At 48.1% G+C, this 27,122-nt stretch overlaps 1 protein-coding gene across 4 annotated transcripts in view; it reads left to right on the top strand.

The window, feature by feature from the left end:
• Nucleotides 1-27,122, top strand: part of PLEKHA2 (pleckstrin homology domain containing A2) — a 251,324-nt gene that overhangs the window by 72,296 nt on the left and 151,906 nt on the right. For 3 of the 4 annotated variants that reach the window (XM_063931606.1, XM_063931607.1, XM_063931608.1), the window contains exon 5: nucleotides 14,879-14,976. The exons of the other annotated variant lie outside the window; for it this stretch is intronic. In XM_063931606.1, the coding sequence (XP_063787676.1) occupies nucleotides 14,879-14,976 (98 nt within the window). The remainder of the gene's footprint in view (nucleotides 1-14,878; nucleotides 14,977-27,122) is intronic. 4 annotated transcript variants of the gene reach the window in all.

Raw genomic sequence — 27,122 nt, 5'->3', positions numbered from 1 at the left:
TTATAAGACATAGAGGAGTAAGAACTATACTCGTGGCTCCGGATTGGCCAAGAGGGACTTGGTAACCGGAACTTCAAGAGATGCTCACAGAGGACTAATGGCCTCGGGAGCTAAGAAGGGATTTGCTTTCAGCAAGTACCATGTCTGTTCCAAGAGGAACCGTGGCATCGGCCTTTAAGAAAGGACCTGCTCCAGCAGGGACCTTGTCTGTTCCAAGACTTACCGCGACTGCGTTTGACGGCATGGCGGTTTGAACGCCGGATCCTAAGGGAAAAGGCATTCCGGAAGAGGTCATACCTACCCTGGTCAAAGCCAGGAAGGAGGTGACTGCACAACGTTATCACCACATGTGGTAAAAATATGTTGCGTGGGTGAGGCCAGGAAGGCCCCACGAAAAAATTTCAACTAGGTCGATTTCTGCACTTCCTGAAAACAGGAGTGTCTATGAGCCTCAAATTGGGGTCCATTAAGGTTCAAGTTTCGGCCCTATAGATTTTCTTCCAGAAAGAATTGGCTTCAGTTCCTGAAGTCCAGACGTTTGTCAAGGGAGTATTGCATATACAGCCCTTGTGTGCCTCCAGTGGCACCGTGGGATCTCAACGTAGTGTTGGGATTCCTCAAATCATATTGGTTTGAACCACTCAAATCTGTGGATTTGAAATATCTCACATGGAAAGTGACCATGCTGTTGGCCCTGGCCTCGGCCAGGCGATTGTCAAAATTGGCGGCTTTGTCTTACAAAAGCCCATATTTGATTTTCCATTCGGACAGGGCAGAACTGCGGACTCGTCCCCAGTTTCTTCCTAAGGTGGTGTCAGCGTTTCACCTGAAACAACCTATTGTGGTGCCTGCGGCTACTAGGGACTTGGAGGACTCCAAGTTGCTAGACGTTGTCAGGGCCCTGAAAATATATATATATATATATATATATATATATATATATATATATATATAATTCCAGGACGGCTGGAGTCAGAAAGTCTGACTTGCTGTTTATATTGTAGGCACCCAAAAAGCTGGGTGCTCCTGCTTCTAAGCAGACTATTGCTCGTTGGATTTGTAGTACAATTCAGCTTGCACATTCTGTGGCAGGCCTGCCACAGCCAAAATCTGTAAATGCCCATTCCACAAGGAAGGTGGGCTCATCTTGGGCGGCTGCCCAAGGGGTCTCGGCTTTACAACTTTGCCGAGCAGCTACTTAGTCAGGGGCAAACACGTTTGCTAAATTCTACAAATTTGATACCCTGGCTGAGGAGCACCTGGAGTTCTCTCATTCGGTGCTGCAGAGTCATCCGCACTCTCCCGCCCGTTTGGGAGCTTTGGTATAATCCCCATGGTCCTGACGGAGTCCCCAGCATCCACTAGGACGTTAGAGAAAATAAGATTTTACTTACCGATAAATCTATTTCTCATAGTCCGTAGTGGATGCTGGGCGCCCATCCCAAGTGCGGATTGTCTGCATTACTTGTACATAGTTATTGTTACAAAAAAATCGGGTTATTATTGTTGTGAGCCATCTTTTTTAGAGGCTACTTCATTGTTATCATACTGTTAACTGGGTTAAAATCACAAGTTGTACGGTGTGATTGGTGTGGCTGGTATGAGTCTTACCCGGGATTCAAGATCCTTCCTTATTGTGTACGCTCGTCCGGGCACAGTACCTAACTGAGGCTTGGAGGAGGGTCATAGGGGGAGGAGCCAGTACACACCATGTGATCCTAAAAGCTTGCTTTTGTGCCCTGTCTCCTGCGGAGCCGCTATCCCCTTGGTCCTGACGGAGTCCCCAGCATCCACTACGGACTATGAGAAATAGATTTATCGGTAAGTAAAATCTTATTTTTTATTTTACAGTGAGTCCTGCTGGCAACAGGATCACTGCAACGAGGGACTTAGGGGAGAAGAAGTGAACTCACCTGCGTGCAGGATGGATTGGCTTCTTTGGCTACTGGACATTAGCTCCAGAGGGACGATCACAGGTACAGCCTGGATGGTCACCGGAGCCTCGCCGCCGGCCCCCTTGCAGATGCTGAAAAGAGAAGAAGGTCCAGAATCGGCGGCAGAAGACTCCTCAGTCTTCTTAAGGTAGCGCACAGCACTGCAGCTGTGCGCCATTGCTCTCAGCACACTTCACACGGCAGTCACTGAGGGTGCAGGGCGCTGGGAGGGGGGCGCCCTGGGAGGCAATGTAAACCTATTTTTTGGCAAAAAAAATACCTCACATATAGCCTCCGGGGGCTATATGGAGATATTTAACCCCTGCCAGAATCCGTTGAAGAGCGGGAGACGAGCCCGCCGAAAAAGGGGCGGGGCCTATCTCCTCAGCACACAGCGCCATTTTCCCTCACAGAAAGGCTGGAGGGAAGGCTCCCAGGCTCTCCCCTGCACTGCACTACAGAAACAGGGTTAAAACAGAGAGGGGGGGCACTAATTTGGCGTTAGAAATATATAAAAAGATGCTATAAGGGAAAACACTTATATAAGGTTGTCCCTATATAATTATAGCGTTTTTTGGTGTGTGCTGGCAAACTCTCCCTCTGTCTCTCCAAAGGGATAGTGGGTCCTGTCCTCTATCAGAGCATTCCCTGTGTGTGTGCTGTGTGTCGGTACGTGTGTGTCGACATGTATGAGGACGATGTTGGTGAGGAGGCGGAGTAATTGCCTGTAATGGTGATGTCACTCTCTAGGGAGTCGACACCGGAATAGATGGCTTATTTAGGGAATTACGTGATAATGTCAACACGCTGCAAGGTCGGTTGACGACATGAGACGGCCGACAAACAATTAGTATCTGTCCAGACGTCTCAAAAACACCGTCAGGGGTTTTAAAACGCCCGTTTACCTTAGTCGGTCGACACAGACACGGACACTGAATCCAGTGTCGACGGTGAATAAACAAACGTATTCCATATTAGGGCCACACGTTAAGGGCAATGAAGGAGGTGTTACATATTTCTGATACTACAAGTACCACAAAAGAGGGTATTATGTGGGATGTGAAAAAACTACCTGTAGTTTTTCCTGAATCAGATAAATTAAATGAAGTGTGTGATGATGCGTGGGTTCCCCCCGATAGAAAGTTATTGGCGGTATACCCTTTCCCGCCAGAAGTTAGGGCGCGTTGGGAAACACCCCTTAGGGTGGATAAGGCGCTCACACGCTTATCAAAACAAGTGGCGGTACCGTCTATAGATAGGGCCGTCCTCAAGGAGCCAGCTGACAGGAGGCTGGAAAATATCATATAAAAGTATATACACACATACTGGTGTTATACTGCGACCAGCGATCGCCTCAGCCTGGATGTGCAGAGCTGGGGTGGCTTGGTCGGATTCCCTGACTAAAAATATTGATACCCTTGACAGGGACAGTATTTTATTGACTATAGAGCATTTAAAGGATGCGTTTCTATATATGCGAGATGCACAGAGGGATATTTGCACTCTGGCATCAAGAGTAAGTGCGATGTCCATATCTGCCAGAAGATGTTTATGGACACGACAGTGGTCAGGTGATGCAGATTCCAAACGGCACAAAGGTGTATTGCCGTATAAAGGAAGAGGAGTTATTTGGGGTCGGTTCATCGGACCTGGTGGCCACGGCAACTGCTGGAAAATCCACCGTTTTTACCCTAAGTCACATCTCTGCAGAAAAAGACACCGTCTTTTCAGCCTCAGTCCTTTCGTCCCTATAAGAGTCATATTTGCCCAGGGATAGAGGAAAGGGAAGAAGACTGCAGCAGGCAGCCCATTCCCAGGAACAGAAGCCTTCCACCGCTTCTGCCAAGCTCTCAGCATGACGCTGGGACCGTACAGGACCCCTGGATCCTACAAGTAGTATCCCAGGGGTACAGATTGGAATGTCGAAACGTTTCCCCCTCGCAGGCTCCTGAAGTCTGCTTTACCAAGGTATCCCTCCGACAAGGAGGCAGTATGGGAAAAAATTCACAAGCTGTATTCCCAGCAGGTGATAATCAAATTACCCCTCCTACAACAAGGAAAGGGGTATTATTCCACACTATATTGTGGTACTGAAGCCAGAAGGCTAGGTGAGACCTATTCTAAATCTAAAAAAATTTGAACACTTACAAAGGTTCAAATCAAGATGGAGTCACTCAGAGCAGTGATAACGAACCAGGAAGAAGGGGACTATATAGTGTCCCGGGACATCAGGGATGCTTACCTCCATGTCCCAAATTTGCCCTTCTCACTAAGGGTACCTCAGGTTCGTGGTATAGAACTGTCACTGTCAGTTTCAGACGCTGCCGTTTGGATTGTCCACGGCACCCCGGGTCTTTACCAAGGTAATGGCCGAAATGATGATTCTTCTTCGAAGAAAAGGCGTCTTAATTACCCCTTACTTGGACGATCTCCTGATAAGGGCAAAGTCCAGGGAACAGTTGGAGGTCGGAGTAGCACTATCTCGGATACTGCTACAACAGCACGGATGGATTCTAAATATTCCAAAATCGCAGCTGATCCTGACGACACGTCTGCTGTGCCTAGGGATGATTCTGGACACAGTCCAGAAAAAGGTGTTTCTCCCGGAAGAGAAAGCCAGGGAGTTATCCGAGCTAGTCAAGAACCTCCTAAAACCAGGAAAAGTGTCAGTGCATCATTGCACAAGGGTCCTGGTAAAAATGGTGGCTTCCTACGAAGCAATTCCATTCGGCAGTGGGATCTGCTGGACAAATGGTCCGGATCGCATCTTCAGATGCATCAGCGGATAACCCTATATCCAAGGACAAGGGTGTCTCTCCTGTGGTGGTTACAGAGTGCTCATCTTCTAGAGGGCCGCAGATTCGGCATTCAGGATTGGATGCTGGTGACCACGGAGGCCAGCCCGAGAGGCTGGGGAGCAGTCACACAAGGAAAAAATTTCCAGGGAGTGTGATCAAGTCTGGAGACTTTTCTCCACATAAATATACTGGAGCTAAGGGTAAATTTATAATGCTCTAAGCTTAGCAAGACCTCTGCTTCAAGGTCAGCCGGTATTGATCCAGTGGGAAAAACATCACGGCAGTCGCCCACGTAAACAGACAGGGCGGCACAAGAAGCAGGAGGGCAATGGCAAAAACTGCAAGGACTTTTCGCTGGGCGGAAAATCATGTGATAGCACTGTCAGCAGTGTTTCATTCCGGGAGTGGAAACTGGGAAGCAGACTTCCTCAGCAGGCACGACCTCCACCCGGGAGAGTGGAAACTTCATCGGGAAGTTTTTCCACATGATTGTGAACCGTTGGGAAATACCAAAGGTGGACATGATGGCGTCCCGTCTGAACAAAAAACGGGACAGGTATTGCGCCAGGTCAAGAGACCCTCAGGCAATAGCTGTGGACGTTCTGGTAACACCGTGGGTGTACCAGTCGGTGTATGTGTTCCCTCCTCTGCTTCTCATACCTAAGGTACTGAGAATTATAAGACGTAGAGGAGTAAGAACTATACTCATGGCTCCGGATTGGCCAAGAAGGACTTGGTACCCGGAACTTCAAGAGATGCTCACAGAGGACTTATGGCCTCTGCCGCTAAGAAGGGACTTGCTTCAGCAAGTACCATGTCTGTTCCAAGACTTACCGCAGCTGCGTTTGACGGCATGGCGGTGGAACGCCGGATCCTAAGGGAAAAAGGCATTCCGGAAGAGGTCATTCCTACCCTGGTCAAAGCCAGGAAGGAGGTGACCGCACAACATTATCACCACATGTGGCGAAAATATGTTGCGTGGTGTGAGGCCAGGAAGGCCCCACGAAGAAAGTTCAACTCGGTCGATTCCTGCATTTCCTGCAAACAGGAGTGTCTATGGGCCTCAAATTGGGGCCCATTAAGGTTCAAATTTCGGCCCTGTCGATTTTCTTCCAGAAAGAATTGGCTTCAGTTCCTGAAGTCCAGAAGTTTGTCAAGGGAGTATTGCATATACAACCCCCTTTTGTGCCTCCAGTGGCACTGTGGGATCTCAACGTAGTTCTGGGATTCCTCAAATCACATTGGTTTAAAACCAGTCAAATCTGTGGCGAGTGTCAAATTGGTGGGTTTTTTTCTCAAAAAAGCCCATATCTGTTTGTCCATTCGGACAGGGCAGAGCTGCGGACTCGTCCCCAGTTCTCTCCCTAAGGTGGTGTCAGTGTTTCACCTGAACCAGCTTATTGTGGTGCCTTGCGCCTACTAGGGACTTGGAGGACTCCAAGTTGCTGGATGTTGTCAGGGCCCTGAAAGTATAGGTTCCAGGACGGCTGGAGTCAGGAAAACTGACTTGCTGTTATCCTGTATGCACCCAACAAACTGGGTGCTCTTGCTTCTAAGCAGACTATTGCTAGTTGGATGTGTAATACAATTCAGCTTGCACATTCTGTGGCAGGCCTGCCACAGACAAAATATGTAAATGCCCATTCCACAAGGAAGGTGGGCTCATCTTGGGCGGCTGCCCGAGGGGTCTCGGCTTTACAACTTTGCCGAGCGGCTATTTAGTCAGGGGCAAACACGTTTGTAAAATCCTACAAATTTGATACCCTGGCTAAGGAGGACCTGGAGTTCTCTCATTCGGTGCTGCAGAGTCATCCGCACTCTCCCGCCAGTTTGGGAGCTTTGGTATAATCCCCATGGTCCTTTCAGGAACCCCAGCATCCACTAGGACGATAGAGAAAATAAGAATTTACTTACCGATAATTCTATTTCTCGGAGTCCGTAGTGGATGCTGGGCGCCCATCCCAAGTGCGGATTATCTGCATTACTTGTACATAGTTACAAAAATCGGGTTATTATTGTTGTGAGCCATCTTTTCAGAGGCTCCGCTGTTATCATACTGTTAACTGGGTTCAGATCACAGGTTGTACAGTGTGATTGGTGTGGCTGGTATGAGTCTTACCAGGGATTCAAAATCCTTCCTTATTGTGTACGCTCGTCCGGGCACAGTATCCTAACTGAGGCTTGGAGGAGGGTCATAGGGGGAGGAGCCAGTGCACACCACCTGATCCTAAAGCTTTACTTTTTGTGCCCTGTCTCCTGCGGAGCCGCTATTCCCCATGGTCCTTTCAGGAACCCCAGCATCCACTACGGACTCCGAGAAATAGAATTATCGGTAAGTAAATTCTTATTATAACTTCTCCTTATATATCTATATGCCTACCCACCAACAAATCTTCCTATAACACCATATATCTTCTCCTTTTATATCTATATGCCTACCCCCCTATAACTCTTTCTATAATAGCATATATACTCTCCTCAAATACCTTGCTAAAGTATCCCCCCCCCCACCCCCCCTTGGCTTTTTACCTATTTTGTTACATTACAACCTGTAATTATTATTTTTTGTAATCTGAATTTTATCTGATGGATCTGCACAAAATAGCCTAAATTGGTGAAGTGAAATGAGAATAATTTATATAAAAAATAATTTTTATGAATAATAATTTGAAAATTGGCATGTTCATATGTATTCACTCCCTTTGCTATGGAGCCCCTCAAAACTTCTGGTGCAACCAATTACCTTCAGAAGTCACATAATTAGTGAAATGAAGTCCACCTGTGTGCAATCTAAGTGTCACATGATCTGTCAGTATAAATACACCTTTTCTTAAAGGCCCCAGAGGTTGCAACACCACTAATCACAAGGCATCACACCATGAAGACCAAGGAGCTTTCCAAACAAGTCAGGGACAAAGTTGTTGAGAAGTCAGGGTTGGGTTATAAAAAAATATTCAAATCTTTGATGATCCCTCGAAGCACCATCAAATCCATCATCTTCAAATGGAAAGAACATGGTACCACAACAAATCTGCCAAAAGAGGGCCGGCCGCCAAAACTCATAGACCGGGCAAGGAGGGCATTTATCAGAAAGGCAGCACAGATACCAAAGGAAACCCTGAAGGAGCTGCAGAGTTCCACAGCAGAGACTGTTGTATCTGCACATGTGACCACAATAAGCTGTACCCTCCATAGAGCTGTGCTCTATGGAAGAGTGCCCAGAAAAAAGCCATTACTTAGTGTTAAAAATAAGAAGGCACGTTTTGAGTTTGCCAAAAGGCATGGGGACGACTCCCCAAATGTATGGAGGAAGGTGCTCTGGTCAGATGAGACTAAAATTGAACTTTTCAGCCACCAAGGAAAACGCTATGTCTGGTGCAAACCCAACACATCCCATCACCCTAAGAACACCATCCCCACAGTGAAACATGGTGGGGCAACATCATGCTGTAGGGATGTTTTTCAGCAGCAGGGACTGGTAAACTGTTTCGAGTTGAGGGAAAGATGGATGGTGCTAAATACAGGGATATTCTTGAGCAAAACCTGTTTCGGTCTGCCTGTGATTTGAGACTGGGACGGACAATGACCCGAAGCATACTGCTAAAGCAACAATCAAGTGGTTTAAGGGGAAACATTTAAATGTGTTGGAATGGCCTAGTCAAAACCCAGCTCTCAATCCAATTGAGAATCTGTGGTCAGAGTTGAAGATTGCTGTTCACAAGCGGAAACCATCCAACATGAAGGAGCTGGAACAGTTTTGCCATGAGGAATGCGCACAAATCCCAGTGGCAAGATGTGGCAAGCTCATAGAGACTTATCCAAAGTGACTTCTTGCTGTAATTGCCGCAAAAGGTGGCTCTACAAAGTACTGACTTTAGGGCAGTGAATAGTTATGCACGCTGACATTTTCAGTTATTTTGTCCTATTTGTTATTTGCTTCACAATAATAAAATAAAAATCTTCAAAGCTCTAGGCATGTTCTGTGAATGAAATGATGCAAACCTTCAAATAATCCATTTTAATTCCAGGTTGTGAGTCAACAAAACATGAAAAATGCAAAGGGGGGAGAATACTTTAGAAAGGCACTGTATATGCCTATCCCCTTATAATGATATATATATAATCTCTCTCTCTCTCTCTCTCTCTCTCTCTCTCTCTCTCTCTCTGTGTATATATATATATATATATATATATATATATATATGCGTGTGCCCTGATAAAGCTTCCTATATCACCATATAAGCTCTCCTTATATATCTGCATGCTTATTCTTCTATAATGCTTCCTATTGCTCCATATAACATCTCCTTATATATCTATATACCTATTCTCCTATAACTCTTCCTATTACTCTATATAACTTCTGCATACAGTACAACCATTCTGAATATTCCATATAACTTCTACCTATCTTTTCTCTATCGTCCTAGTGGATGCTGGGGTTCCTGAAAGGACCATGGGGAATAGCGGCTCCGCAGGAGACAGGGCACAAAAAGTAAAGCTTTTCCGATCAGGTGGTGTGCACTGGCTCCTCCCCCTATGACCCTCCTCCAGACTCCAGTTAGATTTTTGTGCCCGGCCGAGAAGGGTGCAATCTAGGTGGCTCTCCTAAAGAGCTGCTTAGAGAAAGTTTAGCTAGGTTTTTTATGTTACAGTGATTCCTGCTGGCAACAGGATCACTGCAGCGAGGGACTGAGGGGAGAAGGAGTCAACTCACCTGCGTGCAGGATGGATTGGCTTCTTGGCTACTGGACATCAAGCTCCAGAGGGACGATCACAGGTACAGCCTGGATGGTCACCGGAGCCGCGCCGCCGGCCCCCTTGCAGATGCTGAAGACAGAAGAGGTCCAGAATCGGCGGCTGAAGACTCCTGCAGTCTTCTAAAGGTAGCGCACAGCACTGCAGCTGTGCGCCATTTTCCTCTCAGCACACTTCACACGGCAGTCACTGAGGGTGCAGGGCGCTGGGAGGGGGGCGCCCTGGGAGGCAAAATAGTACCTATAAAGGCTAAAAATACCTCACATATAGCCCTAGGGGCTATATGGAGATATTTAACCCCTGCCTGATTTCTCAAAATAGCGGGAGACGAGGCCGCCGGAAAAGGGGCGGGGCCTATCTCCTCAGCACACGGCGCCATTTCCTCTCACAGCTCCGCTGGTCAGGACGGCTCCCAGGTCTCTCCCCTGCACTGCACTACAGAAACAGGGTAAAACAGAGAGGGGGGGCAAATTTATGGCGATATTTTTATATAACAAAGCAGCTATAGGGGAGCACTTATTATAAGGCTATCCCTGATATATATATATAGCGCTTTTGGTGTGTGCTGGCAAACTCTCCCTCTGTCTCCCCAAAGGGCTAGTGGGTCCTGTCTTCATTAGGAGCATTCCCTGTGTGTCTGCTGTGTGTCGGTACGTGTGTGTCGACATGTATGAGGACGATATTGGTGTGGAGGCGGAGCAATTGCCAAATATGGGGATGTCACCTCCTAGGGGGTCGACACCAGAATGGATGCCTTTATTTATGGAACTACGGGATAGTGTCAACACGCTAAAGCAGTCGTTTGACGACATGAGACGGCCGGACAATCAATTAGTGCCTGTCCAGGCGACTCAAACACCGTCAGGGGCTGTGAAACGCCCTTTGCCTCAGTCGGTCGACACAGACCCAGACACAGGCGATGACTCCAGTGGTGACGGTGACGAATCAACCGTATTTTCCAGTAGGGCCACACGTTATATGATTTTGGCAATGAAGGAGGCGTTACATTTAGCTGATACTACAGGTACCACTAAACAGGGTATTATGTGGGGTATGAAAAAACTACCTATAGTTTTTCCTGAATCAGAAGAACTAAATGACGTGTGTAATGAAGCGTGGGTTGCCCCTGATAAAAAGCTGATAATTTCAAAGAAATTATTGGCATTATACCCTTTCCCGCCAGAGGTTAGGGAGCGCTGGGAAACACCTCCTAGGGTGGACAAGGCGCTAACACGCTTATCTAAACAAGTGGCGTTACCCTCTCCTGAGACGGCCGCACTTAAAGATCCATCAGATAGGAGGATGGAAAATATCCAAAAAAGTATATACACACATGCAGGTGTTATACTACGACCAGCTGTAGCAACTGCCTGGATGGGCAGTGCGGGGGTAGTTTGGTCAGAATCCCTGATTGAAAATATTGATACCCTGGACAGGGACAATATTTTACTGTCGTTAGAACAAATAAAGGATGCATTTCTTTATATGCGTGATGCACAGAGGGATATATGCACACTGGCATCACGGGTAAGTGCTATGTCCATTTCGGCCAGAAGAGCTTTATGGACGCGACAGTGGACAGGCGATGCGGATTCAAAACGGCATATGGAAGTTTTGCCGTATAAGGGGGAGGAGTTATTTGGAGTCGGTCTATCAGATTTGGTGGCCACGGCTACAGCCGGGAAATCCACCTTTCTACCTCAAGTCACTCCCCAACAGAAAAAGGCACCGACTTTTCAACCGCAGCCCTTTCGTTCCTTTAAAAATAAGAGAGCAAAGGGCTATTCATATTTGCCACGAGGCAAAGGTCGAGGGAAGAGACAGCAACACGCAGCTCCTTCCCAGGATCAGAAGCCCTCCCCGGCTTCTACAAAAGCCTCAGCATGACGCTGGGGCTTCTCAAGCGGACTCGGGGACGGTGGGCGGTCGTCTCAAAAATTACAGCGCGCAGTGGGCTCACTCGCAAGTAGATCCCTGGATCCTGCAGATAATATCTCAGGGATACAGGTTGGAATTAGAGACAGATCCACCTCGCCGTTTCCTGAGGTCTGCTTTACCAACGTCCCCCTCCGAAAGGGAGACGGTGTTGGAAGCCATTCACAAGCTGTACTCTCAGCAGGTGATAGTCAAGGTACCTCTTCTGCAACAAGGGAAGGGGTATTATTCCACTCTTTTTGTGGTACCGAAGCCGGATGGCTCGGTAAGGCCTATTCTAAATCTGAAGTCCTTGAACCTGTACATAAAGAAGTTCAAGTTCAAAATGGAGTCACTCAGAGCAGTGATAGCGAACCTGGAAGAGGGGGACTTTATGGTATCCTTGGACATCAAGGATGCGTATCTCCACGTTCCAATTTACCCCTCACACCAGGGGTACCTCAGGTTCGTTGTACAAAACTGTCACTATCAGTTTCAGACGCTGCCGTTCGGATTGTCCACGGCACCTCGGATCTTTACAAAGGTAATGGCCGAGATGATGATTCTTCTTCGAAGAAAAGGCGTATTAATTATCCCATACTTGGACGATCTCCTAATAAGGGCGAGGTCCAGAGAACAGCTAGAGATGGGATTAGCACTGTCTCAAGAAGTGCTAAAACAGCACGGGTGGATTCTGAATATTCCAAAATCCCAGTTAATGCCGACAACTCGTCTGCTGTTCCTAGGGATGATTCTGGACACGGTTCAGAAAAAGGTTTTTCTCCCGGAGGAAAAAGCCAAGGAGTTATCCGAGCTTGTCAGGAACCTCCTAAAACCAGGAAAGGTGTCTGTACATCAATGCACAAGAGTCCTGGGAAAAATGGTGGCTTCTTACGAAGCGATTCCATTCGGCAGATTCCACGCAAGAATTTTCCAAAGGGATCTGTTGGACAAATGGTCAGGGTCGCATCTTCAGATGCACCTACGGATAACCCTGTCTCCAAGGACAAGGGTGTCTCTTCTGTGGTGGTTGCAGAGTGCTCATCTATTGGAGGGCCGCAGATTCGGAATACAGGATTGGATCCTGGTGACCACGGACGCCAGCCTGAGAGGCTGGGGAGCAGTCACACAAGGAAGAAACTTCCAGGGAGTATGGACGAGCCTGGAAACGTCTCTTCACATAAACATTCTGGAACTAAGAGCAATATACAATGCTCTAAACCAGGCAGAACCTCTGCTTCAGGGAAAACCGGTATTGATCCAGTCGGACAACATCACGGCAGTCGCCCATGTGAACAGACAGGGCGGCACAAGAAGCAGGAGGGCAATGGCAGAAGCTGCAAGGATTCTTCGCTGGGCAGAGAATCATGTGATAGCACTGTCAGCAGTGTTCATCCCGGGAGTGGACAACTGGGAAGCAGACTTCCTCAGCAGACACGATCTTCACCCGGGAGAGTGGGGACTTCATCCAGAAGTCTTCCACATGCTGGTAACCCGTTGGGAAAGACCAATGGTGGACATGATGGCGTCTCGCCTCAACAAAAAACTGGACAGGTATTGCGCCAGGTCAAGAGATCCGCAGGCAATAGCTGTGGACGCGCTGGTAACGCCTTGGGTGTACCAGTCGGTGTATGTGTTTCCTCCTCTGCCTCTCATACCAAAAGTATTGAGAATTATACGGCAAAGAGGCGTAAGAACGATACTAGTGGTTCCGGATTGGCCAAGGAGGACTTGGTACCCGGAACTTCAAGAGATGATCACGGAAGATCCGTGGCCTCTACCTCTAAGGAGGGACTTGCTTCAGCAGGGTCCCTGTCTGTTTCAAGACTTACCGCGGCTGCGTTTGACGGCATGGCGGTTGAACGCCGGATCCTAAAGGAAAGAGGCATGCCGGAAGAAGTCATTCCTACTTTGATTAAAGCAAGGAAGGAAGTAACCGTGCAACATTATCACCGAATTTGGCGAAAATATGTTGCGTGGTGCGAAGATCGGAGTGCTCCGACGGAGGAATTTCAACTGGGTCGATTCCTACATTTCCTGCAATCAGGATTGTCAATGGGTCTCAAATTGGGATCTATTAAGGTTCAAATTTCGGCCCTGTCGATTTTCTTTCAAAAAGAATTGGCTTCAGTCCCTGAAGTCCAGACCTTTGTTAAGGGAGTGCTGCATATTCAGCCTCCTGTGGTGCCTCCAGTGGCACCGTGGGATCTAAATGTGGTTTTGGACTTCCTAAAATCTCATTGGTTTGAACCACTAAAAAAGGTGGATTTGAAATATCTCACATGGAAAGTGACCATGCTTCTAGCCCTGGCTTCTGCCAGGAGAGTGTCAGAATTGGCAGCTTTATCTTACAAAAGCCCATATCTGATTTTCCATTCGGACAGGGCAGAACTGCGGACTCGTCCGCATTTTCTCCCTAAGGTGGTGTCAGCATTTCATCTGAACCAGCCTATTGTAGTGCCTGCGGCTACAAGTGACTTGGAGGACTCCAAGTTACTGGACGTTGTCAGAGCATTAAAAATATATATTGCAAGGACAGCTGGAGTCAGAAAATCTGACTCGTTGTTTATATTGTATGCACCCAACAAGATGGGTGCTCCTGCGTCTAAGCAGACGATTGCTCGTTGGATCTGTAGCACAATCCAACTTGCACATTCTGTGGCAGGCTTGCCACAGCCTAAATCTGTAAAGGCCCACTCCACAAGGAAGGTGGGCTCCTCTTGGGCGGCTGCCCGAGGGGTCTCGGCATTACAACTTTGCCGAGCAGCTACGTGGTCAGGGGAGAACACGTTTGTAAAATTTTACAAATTTGATACTCTGGCTAAGGAGGACCTGGAGTTCTCTCATTCGGTGCTGCAGAGTCATCCGCACTCTCCCGCCCGTTTGGGAGCTTTGGTATAATCCCCATGGTCCTTTCAGGAACCCCAGCATCCACTAGGACGATAGAGAAAATAAGATTTTACTTACCGATAAATCTATTTCTCGGAGTCCGTAGTGGATGCTGGGCGCCCATCCCAAGTGCGGATTATCTGCATAAGTTGTACATAGTTATTGTTAACTAATTCGGGTTATTGTTAAAGGAAGCCATCTTTCAGAGGCTCCGCTGTTATCATACTGTTAACTGGGTTTAGATCACAAGTTGTACGGTGTGATTGGTGTGGCTGGTATGAGTCTTACCCGGGATTCAAAATCCTCCCTTATTGTGTACGCTCGTCCGGGCACAGTACCTAACTGGAGTCTGGAGGAGGGTCATAGGGGGAGGAGCCAGTGCACACCACCTGATCGGAAAAGCTTTACTTTTTGTGCCCTGTCTCCTGCGGAGCCGCTATTCCCCATGGTCCTTTCAGGAACCCCAGCATCCACTACGGACTCCGAGAAATAGATTTATCGGTAAGTAAAATCTTATTTTCTCTTCTTGGGACCTTATGCATTATACTTCTTTTATGTGTGACTATATTTTTATGTTCCTACCAGTTATCAATGCCTTATCTCAGCGTTACTTTCTTCAAGCCAGTGACCAGAAGGATCTCCAGGGATGGGTGGATGCCTTAAACTCTGCAAGTAAAATCACTGTAAGTGTCTGCTATGACCTCCTCCAGGGTGGGGCTCAGTCACACTATCGTCTGCTTTACAAGACATGCAGTCAGGATGTGCTATGTATACTGCTGGTAGGGTGCATGATAACCCAAGGGACAATGCACGCCACAGTCCATCACATCAGGAACGCTTCCATTCTTGGTGAGGGACTCTGTTGTGTACTACAGTATAAATGGGTGGGTATAGTGACCACAGGAATCAGTTATATCTAGGTTACCATGCATGTAACAAACTGTAGACATCCTGTCTCCAAAGGGTGTGTAGCCTCATTAAAATGGGTGTGGCCTCATCTGATATCATCACGCCCACCACAGGAAGAAAAAAAAAGTCTCCATTTTACACACTGCGGCAGGCACGTGTCCCCATTTTACACAGTATGGCAGGCAAGAGTCCCCATTTTACACAGTACGGTAGGCACGAGTCCCCATTTTACACAGTACGGCAGGCACGAGTCCCCATTTTACACAGTACGGCAGGCAAGTGTCCCCATTTTACACAGTATACAGGCACGAGTCCCCATTTTACACATTGCGGCAGGCACGTTTCCCCATTTTACACAGTATTGCAGGAAATAGTCCCCATTTTACACAGTACAGCAGGCAATAGTCCCCATTTTACACAGTATTGCAGGCAAGAGTCCCCATTTTACACAGTATTGCAGGCAATAGTCCCCATTTTACACAGTATTGCAGGAAAGAGTCCCCATTTTACACAGCATTGCAGGCAAGTGTCAAGTGGGGGGAGAGGAAGGGAGAGGGAGGGGAGGGAGAGAGAGAATACTTACATACAGTATGAAGAGGCTCTTCCCGCTCTTCGGCCCGCACCGGCTGCCTCCTCCTTCCAGCCTGCCTCCTCTTGTCATCTGTACTCCTATTCGAGGGGCGGAGTTTCGCGGAATGACGCGATTGTGTCGTGACGTCACGACGCAACCGCATCATTCCGCAAAACTCCGCCCCCCGAACAGGATTACTGGGGAAGGGGGAGGAGGGGGAAAAGGACCTGCAAAGTGCCGCGGCGGGCGCCCCGTGCGGTTGCACGGCTCGCCCGCCGCTAGAAACGGCACTGGATATGTTGTTTACATTAATGTAGAGTGATATCTCAGGCCATCCGCCATAGATATCTCTGGAGCTGTTAAGCCACATTCCAAGGTGACATTATAGGAAGTTAGCTCATAATCCATATTCCTTTCACGTTAGCAGTTTCTGCATCTGTATCTTACCATTTTAGTGTGCTAATGTTTTTATCCTCTACATTTTAAGCCATAAATTATGGACAACCAGGCATAGGCATAGGCAATGACTTACATCTTTGCAAGCCTGCAATTGTCTATGGGATCATTAGTATACACAACATAATAAAGTGAAATGGTTAAATCAAAATGACTAAGGTCACCTGTACTCAAGCATGGATGTCTTTAAAACCTGGACAGGTTAGTGTGTCTTGAGCAATCAAGTTTGAGCAGCACTGATCTAGCGGGCTCACCATACTGGCGATTGGGATGCTGGCAGATGGAATGCCGATGCCGGAATCTCGACATTGGTCAGAATACTGGCACCAAAACTCCTACATAGATCAAAATCCCGGAGCCGGAATCCCAACTGCCAGCATCCCGATTGTATGTATGCCGCGCCGGGTTGGGGTTAGGTTGCGCGGGGGGGAGGTTAGGTTTAGGCTGCGATGGGACAGTTAGGGTCAGGCTGCATGGGAGGGGGGGGGGGGGGTTGGGGTTAGTCACCACCGGAGACAATTAGGCACTGGCATATTTATAATGGGTGAAGTGTATGCAGTGCACACATGCCCCCAGGGTCCAGGGGGGGCCCACACTGCACACCCTGTAATTTTTCCAGTGTTTTGTGCATGTGCAGTAGGAAAATCATTGGGAAAATGGCTGCTGCGTCATTTTCCCAGATATCTGCACATGTGCTCTAGGCTCTGGGACAGCGCTAGGGTCCCCTAGGGATGCTAGAGCCCAGAGCTACAGCGCTGCTGGCTAGAGACGAGGGGACCCAGACGGAACCTGCACACGGGCCTCCTCCTCTCTAGATACGCCCCTGGAGTTAGGGTTCGGCTGCGGGGGAGGAAGGGTTAAGTGAAGGCTGCGGGAAAGGAGAGTTGGGCACCACCAGGGAGGTTTAGGGTTAGGCTGCAGGCGGGGGAGGGTTGGGGATAGCGGGGTAGGGGGTTAGTGTTAGTATACTTACCGAACAGGTGTTAAGATCCTGCGCGTTGCGGTGCCAATGTCTGTATTCTGACTGCCGGCATCCCAAACTCTGGGATCCTGATACCAACCCGATTTAGCTCATTATCAGCCAGATAAAGGATAAAACATTGGTGGACAAAATCAGTAGCAGGGGTTAAAGTGGTCCGGAACGGGGCGGAACTGCGTTCCGCCACTTCTAATTGAAGGCGGAACCAGTTCCGCCTCCGTCCGTCCACCAACAAGTAAATGCTTCAGGTCCGAGCAGGAGTTGGAAGCAGCAAAAGCAGCTGCCAGCCAATCTCTGCTCGCTGGACTGGCGTCAGAGCCAATCATGGCTCGTGGATCACCATCCAATGAGAAGCAGCCAAGTGGTTGCTTCAAATGAGCGTCCCCCTCGTTATAGCAGGCAGTGGCGGCGGCGGCGGCACTGCCAGGCAGCCGATCCGTAACTCAGGACTGTCTGGCAGCCGCTAACAGGACGCTCGTCGGACGCGGAAGGTGGATGTGATCATGTGGGGAATGAGCAGCAGGGGGTGAGATGACGGGGCCGGGGGGATGATGAAAAAGCGGGAGGTGAAATGGGCAGGGCAGTGCAGTGAGATGGCAGGGGATGATGAGAGCTGCAGGGGGTGAGATAGTGGCGGGCAATGATGAGAGCTGCAGGGGGTGAGATAGTGGTGGGCAGTGATGAGAGCTGCAGGGGGTGAGATAGTGGTGGGCAGTGATGAGAGCTGCAGGGGGTGAGATAGTGGTGGGCAGTGATGAGAGCTGCAGGGGGTGAGATAGTGGCGGGCAATGATGAGAGCTGCAGGGGGTGAGATAGTGGGGGGCAGTGATGAGAGCTGCCGGGGGTGAGATAGTGGTGGGCAGTGATGAGAGCTGCAGGGGGTGAGATAGTGGTGGGCAGTGATGAGAGCTGCAGGGGGTGAGATAGTGGGGGGCAGTGATGAGAGCTGCAGGGGGTGAGATAGTGGGGGGCAGTGATGAGAGCTGCAGGGGTGAGATAGTGGGGGGCAATGATGGGAGAAGCAGGGGGTGAGACGGCAGGCGGATGATGAGAGGAGCAGGGGGAGAGACAGCAGGCGGATGATGAGAGGAACGGGGTGAGACGGCAGGCGGATGATGAGAGGAACAGGGGGTGAAACGGCAGGGGGATGATGAGAGAAGCAGGGGGTGAGACGGCAGGGGGATGATGAGAGAAGCAGAGGGTGAGACGGCAGGGGGAAGATGAGAGAAGCAGGGGTGAGATAGGTGGGGGAATGATGAGAGAAGCAGGGGGTGAGACGGCAGGGGAATGATGAGAGAAGCAGGGGGTGAGATGGCAGGGGGATGATGAGAGAAGCAGGGGGTGAGACGGCAGGAGGATGATGAGAGAAGCAGGAGGTGAGACGGCAGGTGGATGATGAGTGGAACAGGGGGTGAGACGGCAGAGGATGATGAGAGAAGCAGGGGTGAGATTGGGATGGTGTAGAGAGAGGAGCAGGGGGTGAGATTGGTGTGAGGGTGGTGAGAGAAGCATGGGGTGAGATGGGAGAGTAACACGCCTTTCAGGCCGCCTCCAGGTTGCACCCTGGAGCCTGACACGGAAGCTCCCAGCGTGCGACCCACCTCAGGCGCCCCGCCGCCGCTGACTGCAACCCAGCATATTGCCTGGTTGGTGATGTCAGCAGTGACACAGAGGGGGACGGAACTTGGAGATCACATGATATCCAAGCGCCACCCGTCCATACACAGTGAACAAGTGCCAGGTCACCTCAACCCGGCTACCATTCACACCGCACAGCGAGTTGAGTTTAACACGTGTTCAACCTTGCTCGCTACCCAAGTTGGAATGCTGGGTCGCTCGACCTGGTATTTCAATCCTGGCACCTTTCAGACCGCACATGAACATGGGTTATGCACATTCATGTGCCAATAACCCGTGTGCAGAGGTGGCGGTCTGAAAGGGGTATACGAGAAGATGTGGCTGAGATGGGAGAGTGAGGGGCACAGGGGTGAGAAAGAAGCAGAGCCTGAAAGGGTAACAGGGAGTGAGAGGTGTAAGGGGTAAGTAAAGGAGAGAGAGATTCAGGTGATCAGACACAAAGGAAAGTACAGTATATAGGGAGTAAGGGTTGCCTAGGATGAAGATTTAGGGGTACATTTACTAAGCAGTGATAAAAGCTGAGAAGTGAGCCAGTGGAGACGTTGCCCATGGCAACCAATCAGCACTGAAGTAACATCTATAATTTGCATACTATAAAATGATACAGAGCTGCTGACTGGTTGATGGGGAAATTTCTCCACTGGCTCACTTCTCCGTTCATATCACTGCTTAGTAAATGTCCCCCATAGACACAAGGAGAGTGACAGACAAAGAAAGCAGAAAGGACACATGGAAGACATAGGAGAGGTGAGCAAAGGTTGTTCAACATATCCTACTACATTGTGCTTTTCATCTAAATGTAAACACATAAAAATCCCTATAGCTTCGGGGGAAGATGGGGGGGGGTTGTTAGGGGCATTACTCCTACTGTGGGTATTGTGTTTGTAAAGGGGCACTGATATGTGGGGCAATGTGAATAAGATTATACTGCTGTGAGGCGTTATTTTGATTAGGTAATATTGTGTGGCCACGCCCCTTCCTAGTGATGCCACACCCCTTTTTTGCAGCGCGCGCCTTCGGCGTGCGGGGTAATGAGTTCCCCCACCTCTCAAGGACCACTTTAAGCTCTGCTCAGTAGGCACATCACACTGGGGATCCCTGAGGAAAGTTGATAGCACAGGGGAACTGGCTGACATAATAACGGTGGAAGTGGGGGCGGTAGGCGGACGGACATACAGTGGGCACAATTATTAATTTATGTTGTATTCACTTACATTGCCTTCAGCAGTGACAGCTCACAGTCTTCTGAATGCAGTACCTGTCAACGAACATGTAAAGACTCACACATATGGCATGACGAATGGACAGGGCTGGCTCACCTGTGATATCACATGTGCGGGAGAGTCTGGTGCACTACAGTCATAAGGATGTCTTTAGGGATCAGGATACAGTAGGCAATTAGACCTTATGGTAAGTTAGACAGTCATATATACACCCGCAGCAGGTATAGCTTATGGGGCGCATAGCACAAGCTACTATACATTCTGAGTCAGCACTTTATGAATGTTTATTACTGATTTTCATATTGTGTATACACTTTCTTTGCTCAATTAGTGAAATCATAATCTCCACCAAATCTCTCAGTGACAGTGGGGGGAGATTTATCAAACCTTGGAGAGAGAGAGATTAAGTGGAGGCAGATGAAGTAGCAATCAGCTCCTTATTGTTCACATACAGAATGTAAAGTGACAGAAGGTGATTGGTTGGTACCTTGGGCCTGATTCATGTCTGTAAGTAAAGCATACCTCCCAACTGTCCCAATTCCAGGGGGCAGTCCCGCTATTTGGACACTGTCCCGGGAGGAGGCAGCAAGCAGTGTTGTAGGTGCATGGGGGCGTGGCTGGCAGCAGGATGGGCATTCTGGGGGCGTGGCCAACAGGGTAGTGGACAGTCCGGGGGCGTGGCATCAGGATCGCGTCATCGTTTCTCTGCCCCCACTATGCAGTGCCGAGAAAAGAGGCGCTGCATAGCGGCGGTGGAGCTACGATGACGCGATTCAGGGGGAATCGCATCGTCGGACCCCCTGAACCGCCCACTTGTTCTCTGCTGCAGGCGGCCGAGGAAGGTTGTGGAGGGGCAGCACGGAAAACAGGAGGCTTGCCCACCTTTCCGGGGGCCGGGAGGGCCACCCGAATTTTGGGAGCTTCCCGGCCATTCCGGTAAGTATGGTGTGATGTCAGCTCCGGCCCCGATCAGCCTGTTTCTTTTGCATTCTAGGATTAAGTCCTGGGCTACGCACATACTGCACACACTGGAAAAATCATAAATCACCCATGACTTTATTCCGACGAACTTAACATTTATAACTAGCTAGCTTATCACTAAGAAATAACCACACGGACACCAACTGCTAGATTTAAAAGGTCAAACAGATATTTATTGTTTGGTGACCTGTCGTTTAAACTAAGAATATTGGAGGATGGCAAGAAAAAGGCGCTACCAACTCACCAGCACCAGTCAACTATAATAAACCATAAAATAGGAGGGGCCTCACAACCGCCTCCTTAACATAACCTGCACTGCGCAGGCTCACCCCCCTTACTTTAGCAGAGCCGTGGACGAACCCGCAAGGGAACATCCGTAGTCCACCCGCAAGGGGAGGGCATACTCGCTGTTCATTCAAAAGGGGGTGCCCCACAGTGACCACTTATGTAACTATTTGACCGCTGGCTGGTAGCGACTTTCCGCCCATCTGGCTATCAAAGCCTGCTGAGAAATGGAATTAGAGGCCCGAAAAGCGAGCCTCAAGCAACCTTATAGGGAGGGTGGGAGGGCATCCAAGAAAAACTGGCAAGAGGAAGATGGCTGCCAAAACCCTGAACTATATACCCCTGTGCATACTCCTCCTACCTATCCCTAATAGGCACCCATCTGTCACCTGACCACCACTGTCAATCACTAAGGCTAGCCCTGCCTATCCTCAACACATGTCAGAAAAATTCAGGGAGTTTATGTGGCTTCGAGCCTATGCGGATCTCTGCCTGCTTTAGATGGTGAGTGAGTTGCAAACAGATTTGCATCTGACTGGCGTTTGCAAAGCTTTTAGCAGACTTGCACGGGGCGAGTTTTCTTTCTGGCTGGGCGGCTACTATCCGATCGCAAACCTCTGCAAATTCACAGAGGAGCGATCAGGTCTGAATTAGGCCCTATTAGAAGACTAGAGAGGTCTGATTCTGTGACAATATGTTAAGACTAAAAGTAAGTTTCACGAGGGCTTATGGGCTGATTGATGATCTTTATTCTAAACTCACAGGGTTTAGCAGACATTGATTTATGTGGATTATCAGAATCCTACTGTCCGGACAATATCCTGTTCCGAATGAATGCTCAGGTGTATTGTATTCTACTGTAAGGTGTTTGGGAGCGGCACAGACTTCCGCGGCTTATCTGGGTGGTGGAGTCAGATGATGATTACAAGTATGTGCTTGTGGGCTGTCTAGTTACTTACAATGTCTATATTTTAAAATCCATAAATCTTTCAAGCACCTGATATGTAATCACTGCCAGCATCGTAACATAAGGGAATAAGACGTCACATCGGTAAAACCCAAAACACTGTAAAAAACAAAACTGGGGAAATAGTTCTGTGACAATAAGGAGAAAATGCATGCAACATTCTAAAGAGGACAAAGTGGAGACGTTACCAGTAGCAACCAATCAGGTTCTAGCTATCAGTTATCAAGTACATTCTAAAAATGAATAGGAAGAAGCTGATAGGGTAGCTATGGGAGACTTCTTTATCTGTTTTCCTTACAACAGGCCCTATTCAGCATGGAACACTGCTCCGACAGCGCTCGTATGCTAAAGCACTCTGCAGTGTCTCACATGTGCGAACGCCTCTGATTTAGGGGAGCGCATGCATGTCCGGACCAATTCTGAGACAGGTCGCAGCGGCTGCATGTGACGACATGGCGGGTAGCCATCTGCCTTATCAGCTAGACCTAGGATGCGTAGGCAGAGGGCAACCCTAAACATGCCCTCCCTGAATGTTTGCGGTGGGGTAGGGGAGGGGGGGGGGTTGCAGGACTGGCCCTGTGCTGTGCGTCCCCCTGCTAATCGCTCATCTACAACCCATGCTGAATTAGGCCCAATGTTTGATACATCTCACACTTAGGGCTCAGTTCATTTACCTTCCAATTGCTCAAGGCTGTTAGTGTGGCTATATGCCGCACTTACGGCAGCTCTGGACTCGCAGTCCTATAGGGCTGTGTATAAAAATCTGCCAAGTCTGGGGCAAGATTGGGCCGCAAGGGGGCGAGTTCCACTGCCATTTTCAGCGTTTCTACACTGGTGCAATGGCGACTTGCCACATTCCCCCCTACTTGAATTGATAAATAATTCTAACATTCTTCCAACGGATCATGTGACTGCTGACGAGTCTCTATAAATCCAGCAACCTGGGCTAAATCCCATTAAAAAAAAAAAAAAATGGGATAAAGAGGTTTATTAATATATTATGCTTAATGTTATTATGCTTAATATTTTACCAACATATTCCAAGGTGGTGTATAATCAGATCATTGATATTCATGACCCAGAAATTATAGCATTTTAAAACATAAAATGACACACCAGGGCCAGTTTAGTTAGAAACAAGGGAGTAGCTACCATAGGTGCAGGCAGTGCAGCTGCTATGGGGCCCAGAGCTGAGAGGGGCCCACCTTCCCTGTCAAAGTTATATGTGTTATATACATTTTTCGCCATTGTGTGGTATATAGGGGTCCTTTCAAACTTTTTTCTTGAGTCCTGCAATATATCTAGGTATGCCCCTAGACCTGCTCATTGTAGTGTGGTATAAAATGAACTGGAGAGAATTTTAATGTTATATAACATGACAGCACTATATATTATAATGTGAACTGGGGGCACTGTGCGGCATAATGTGTACTGGCAGCTTTGAAATGTGACATAGGGTGAACTTAAGCACTACTACGATTCATAAAAGAAACTAGGGCACTACTATGGGGCATAACATTAAATAAGGCTCTACTATGGTTCAGAAAATGAACTAGGGCACTATTATAGGGCATAACATTAACAACTGCTGCAGAGAAGTGTCTCTCTAGAAGCATTGGGACGGGGGCCCCTTCAGAATGGTGCTATGGGGCCCACAAAGTTCTGTCTATGTCATTGGTTAGAAACCAATTATCTACAATTATGTCTTTGGGCCATAACAGAAAACTAGAGAACCCATGGAAAGCCAACTCAATCCTAGGCAGGACAAAATAACTTATATGCAGATTTAATTTTGTGTTGTATCCCAGTCCAGAGGTCCAAATCCTGCGAGTCAGCCGTGCCTATCGTGGTGCGCTCTGAAAAGCCTTCATCAGAAATGTATGTTGTTAGATATGCTGCTGTAGATTACCGTCAATATGCTAATAGGTTGAGTTAAACCATACACAGAAAAGATGATGATATAATTTCATGCTTTGGCATGGCCTTCATTTTAATAATCATATTCTGGTCTTAATCGTGTTTCACTGTTAATGAATGGACGCTATATGTAGTCCACCATATTTACCGGTCTGTTGTGTTTCATTATGGAAATGAGTGGTAGTGCTCCAGTGAGCAGCACTTCCTCTAAATGCACCTATAGCCATATATACCCGTCACTGTACACCGCACCAGCTGCTGTTTTGTTCTTTGCTCTGCTTCAATTAACATGAACAATAAGTAGTCAAAATACAACAGTAACAAGCCATTCCCCAGCCCACTGTTTTGTTATTGCTACCGATTTCATTTTGTCTGGAGTTGAAATTACAAAAATATTATATACATACTGTATGTACAGAATGGGCAGAGGAAAGCGAGTGTCTGTTGGTGGAGCTTATCTTGTGTGTTTTGCACTGCACATGCCCTGGGACAGGCCTATGCCAGTACGGGCGAAGAAAATGTGCAATCACATATCCACTTCTGCTTGAAGACGATGACACCACTTATACTTTTGGTGAGAACAGAAAAATTCTCCTTATCCAGCGCCGTGAGATGTTTAAGAGGGGTATCCAATTAGCCGTGATAGTGCTGCAGCTGCGAAAAATGTGTGTTATTCATGATTTTTTTCAGCACCACTATCCTATTAGCTTACATGAAAAACCCCCCGTTTTTCGTGAGGAAATACATAGGTCCCGCAAAAAGTTGCGAAAATATGTATTTTTGCGCCACTTATCATGGCAAATTAGGGCATTTATAGCTAATTTGGTTAACTAATCCCCGATAAGTGATGGCATTGGGGGATAAGTGCAAGCTACTGGGGCATCTAATTGGATACTCTTAAATGTCTAGAATACTTGATTTACTATATATGTCCTCTGGTACCATAAACTGCATTACCTATTGTATTAAGGTGTGTACCGGCCCATTTTACTGGTTTTAGTTCTAATTCGTCGGAGGGTTTTGATTTTGCATAAACCGCCTCACTGGCTTTGGGCCTAATTCAGATCTGATCATAGATGTGCTGACATTAGTTTCCTAAGAATGAAAAGTGTTGCATGGCTAAAATGGAAACTAGCTCATTTTGAGATTAATAAGATAGCAGGGATTCTCTGCAGAATTGAAAATTAAATATGAATGACCGCTGGAGGTGGATCCCGGGGAAGGGTCACCACAATTGGTTAGTACTTATCTTTCTAAAAGCTTTAATACATATGCCCCAAGCATAGGCAAACGCGGGAAGGTAGGGGGGTTGGGGGGTCCGGTTGCCCGGATACCCCCTTCTCTTGGCAAGTGGCTGAAATTATGACTACAATAGCAAAGGTATATAATACGATTACTAGAGCTGCCACCACATGATGCAGTTTAAAGTACAGAGCAGAGCTGCTGCACATGCCCAGTGGTAGCAGCTTCCTCTACCAAGTTTGCTGTGTGTGTAATTCTGAGTCCTCAATCACTGCATTGGACCAGAGAGTAGCTACCAGGAATAAGAGACAGGAGCCTTCCTATAGATTGTAAGCTTGCGAGCAGGGCCTTCCTACCGGGTGTGGGAGGTCGACAGGGTTTCTAGGTCAAAGTGCTAGGTTGACATGAGTTTTTGTTTTTTTGGTGTCGTTTTCTGCGAACAGTGATCGGGAACCCCAATTAGTGTACCGTGTCCCCTCGCATGACTTGCTTCGCTTGCCATGCTTCGGGCAAGGTGCCTGGCTTCGCTCGGCACAGATTACCTGCGTTTGCCACTGCGCCAGTGTCATTAAGATTGGCATTAGTATTGCCTAGCTTTCTGAAGAAATGATTGCACCCAAACCATGCTGGGAACATACACCCACAACATTAAGTAACCTCCATACTGCTGGAAACAAGCAGACAGGACTGTAGCGTTCTCTAGGTTGTGGCCACACATGCACTCTGCTGCCTGTTTCTTACTGAGAGTCCTATGATCTTTGCCAATAACTGGATAATATGGAAGAACAGCATAAGTGCATGTATGTTTGACAGTTCTTCTCTGTCCAGTGCAAACCCTCCTTTTATCATACAATGCACCAGGTGAAACACGTGTGAGGAGAATTAGCAGTGATGTGTCAGAGTGAGGGCTTTGATTGAAATAACAAGACATTAATGAGTACGTGTGTGTGGGTGGCAGAGATGCTGCAGGGCATTCGGTCCTCAGCAATGCATGGATAGAGCTAATTATACTGTGAGAAATGGGCCACCATCCAAGGTTGTGTAACTCTTGTCTGGAGTAGGAGCCCAGTCTTTGTGATTAACACATCTTTGTTTAAATGAAGCTGGAGAAGGGAGAAAATGTGCCAAAGGCAAATTCCTTCACTGTGTATTTTCAAAGCTATGAAACCAATGGTTTAACCCGGCCATATGTCCTGAGTTCCTGTGACTGGCTGTTTCTGTCCATTGTTTTGTGACTTTCACGCTAGACTTATACCCCAGAGGAGGGGGATATATCTATTTCTATCAGATAACACGGTCATGTATAGAGGGTTGGGTCCGATTTGCCGGCATTTGGGATGCCGGTGGTCAGAATACCGACCGCAGCATCCCAATGGAATATAATATACTTACCTTACCCACCTGGACCCTTAACCCTAATCCATCCGCCTTGCAGCCTAAACCTAACCCCCCTCCCCCTCGCAGCCTAATTGTAACCCTCCTTGGGGGGTGCCTAAACCTAACCCCATCTCCCCGCAGCCTTAACCTAACTCCCCCACCCCACCGTCCCAGGGCGTAGCCTAACCCTAACCCTCCCCCGGCAGCCGGGTTTGTGAACCTATTTGGGATGCCGCTGTCAGCATTCGAATACTGTTGGGATTCCGGTGTCTTTATTTTGACTG

This window comes from Pseudophryne corroboree, chromosome 6 (genome assembly GCF_028390025.1).
Source record: "Pseudophryne corroboree isolate aPseCor3 chromosome 6, aPseCor3.hap2, whole genome shotgun sequence".
Taxonomy (NCBI): domain Eukaryota; kingdom Metazoa; phylum Chordata; class Amphibia; order Anura; family Myobatrachidae; genus Pseudophryne; species Pseudophryne corroboree.
Note: the sequence above shows the minus strand (reverse complement) of the source record. Positions and strands in the feature narration are given on the sequence as shown.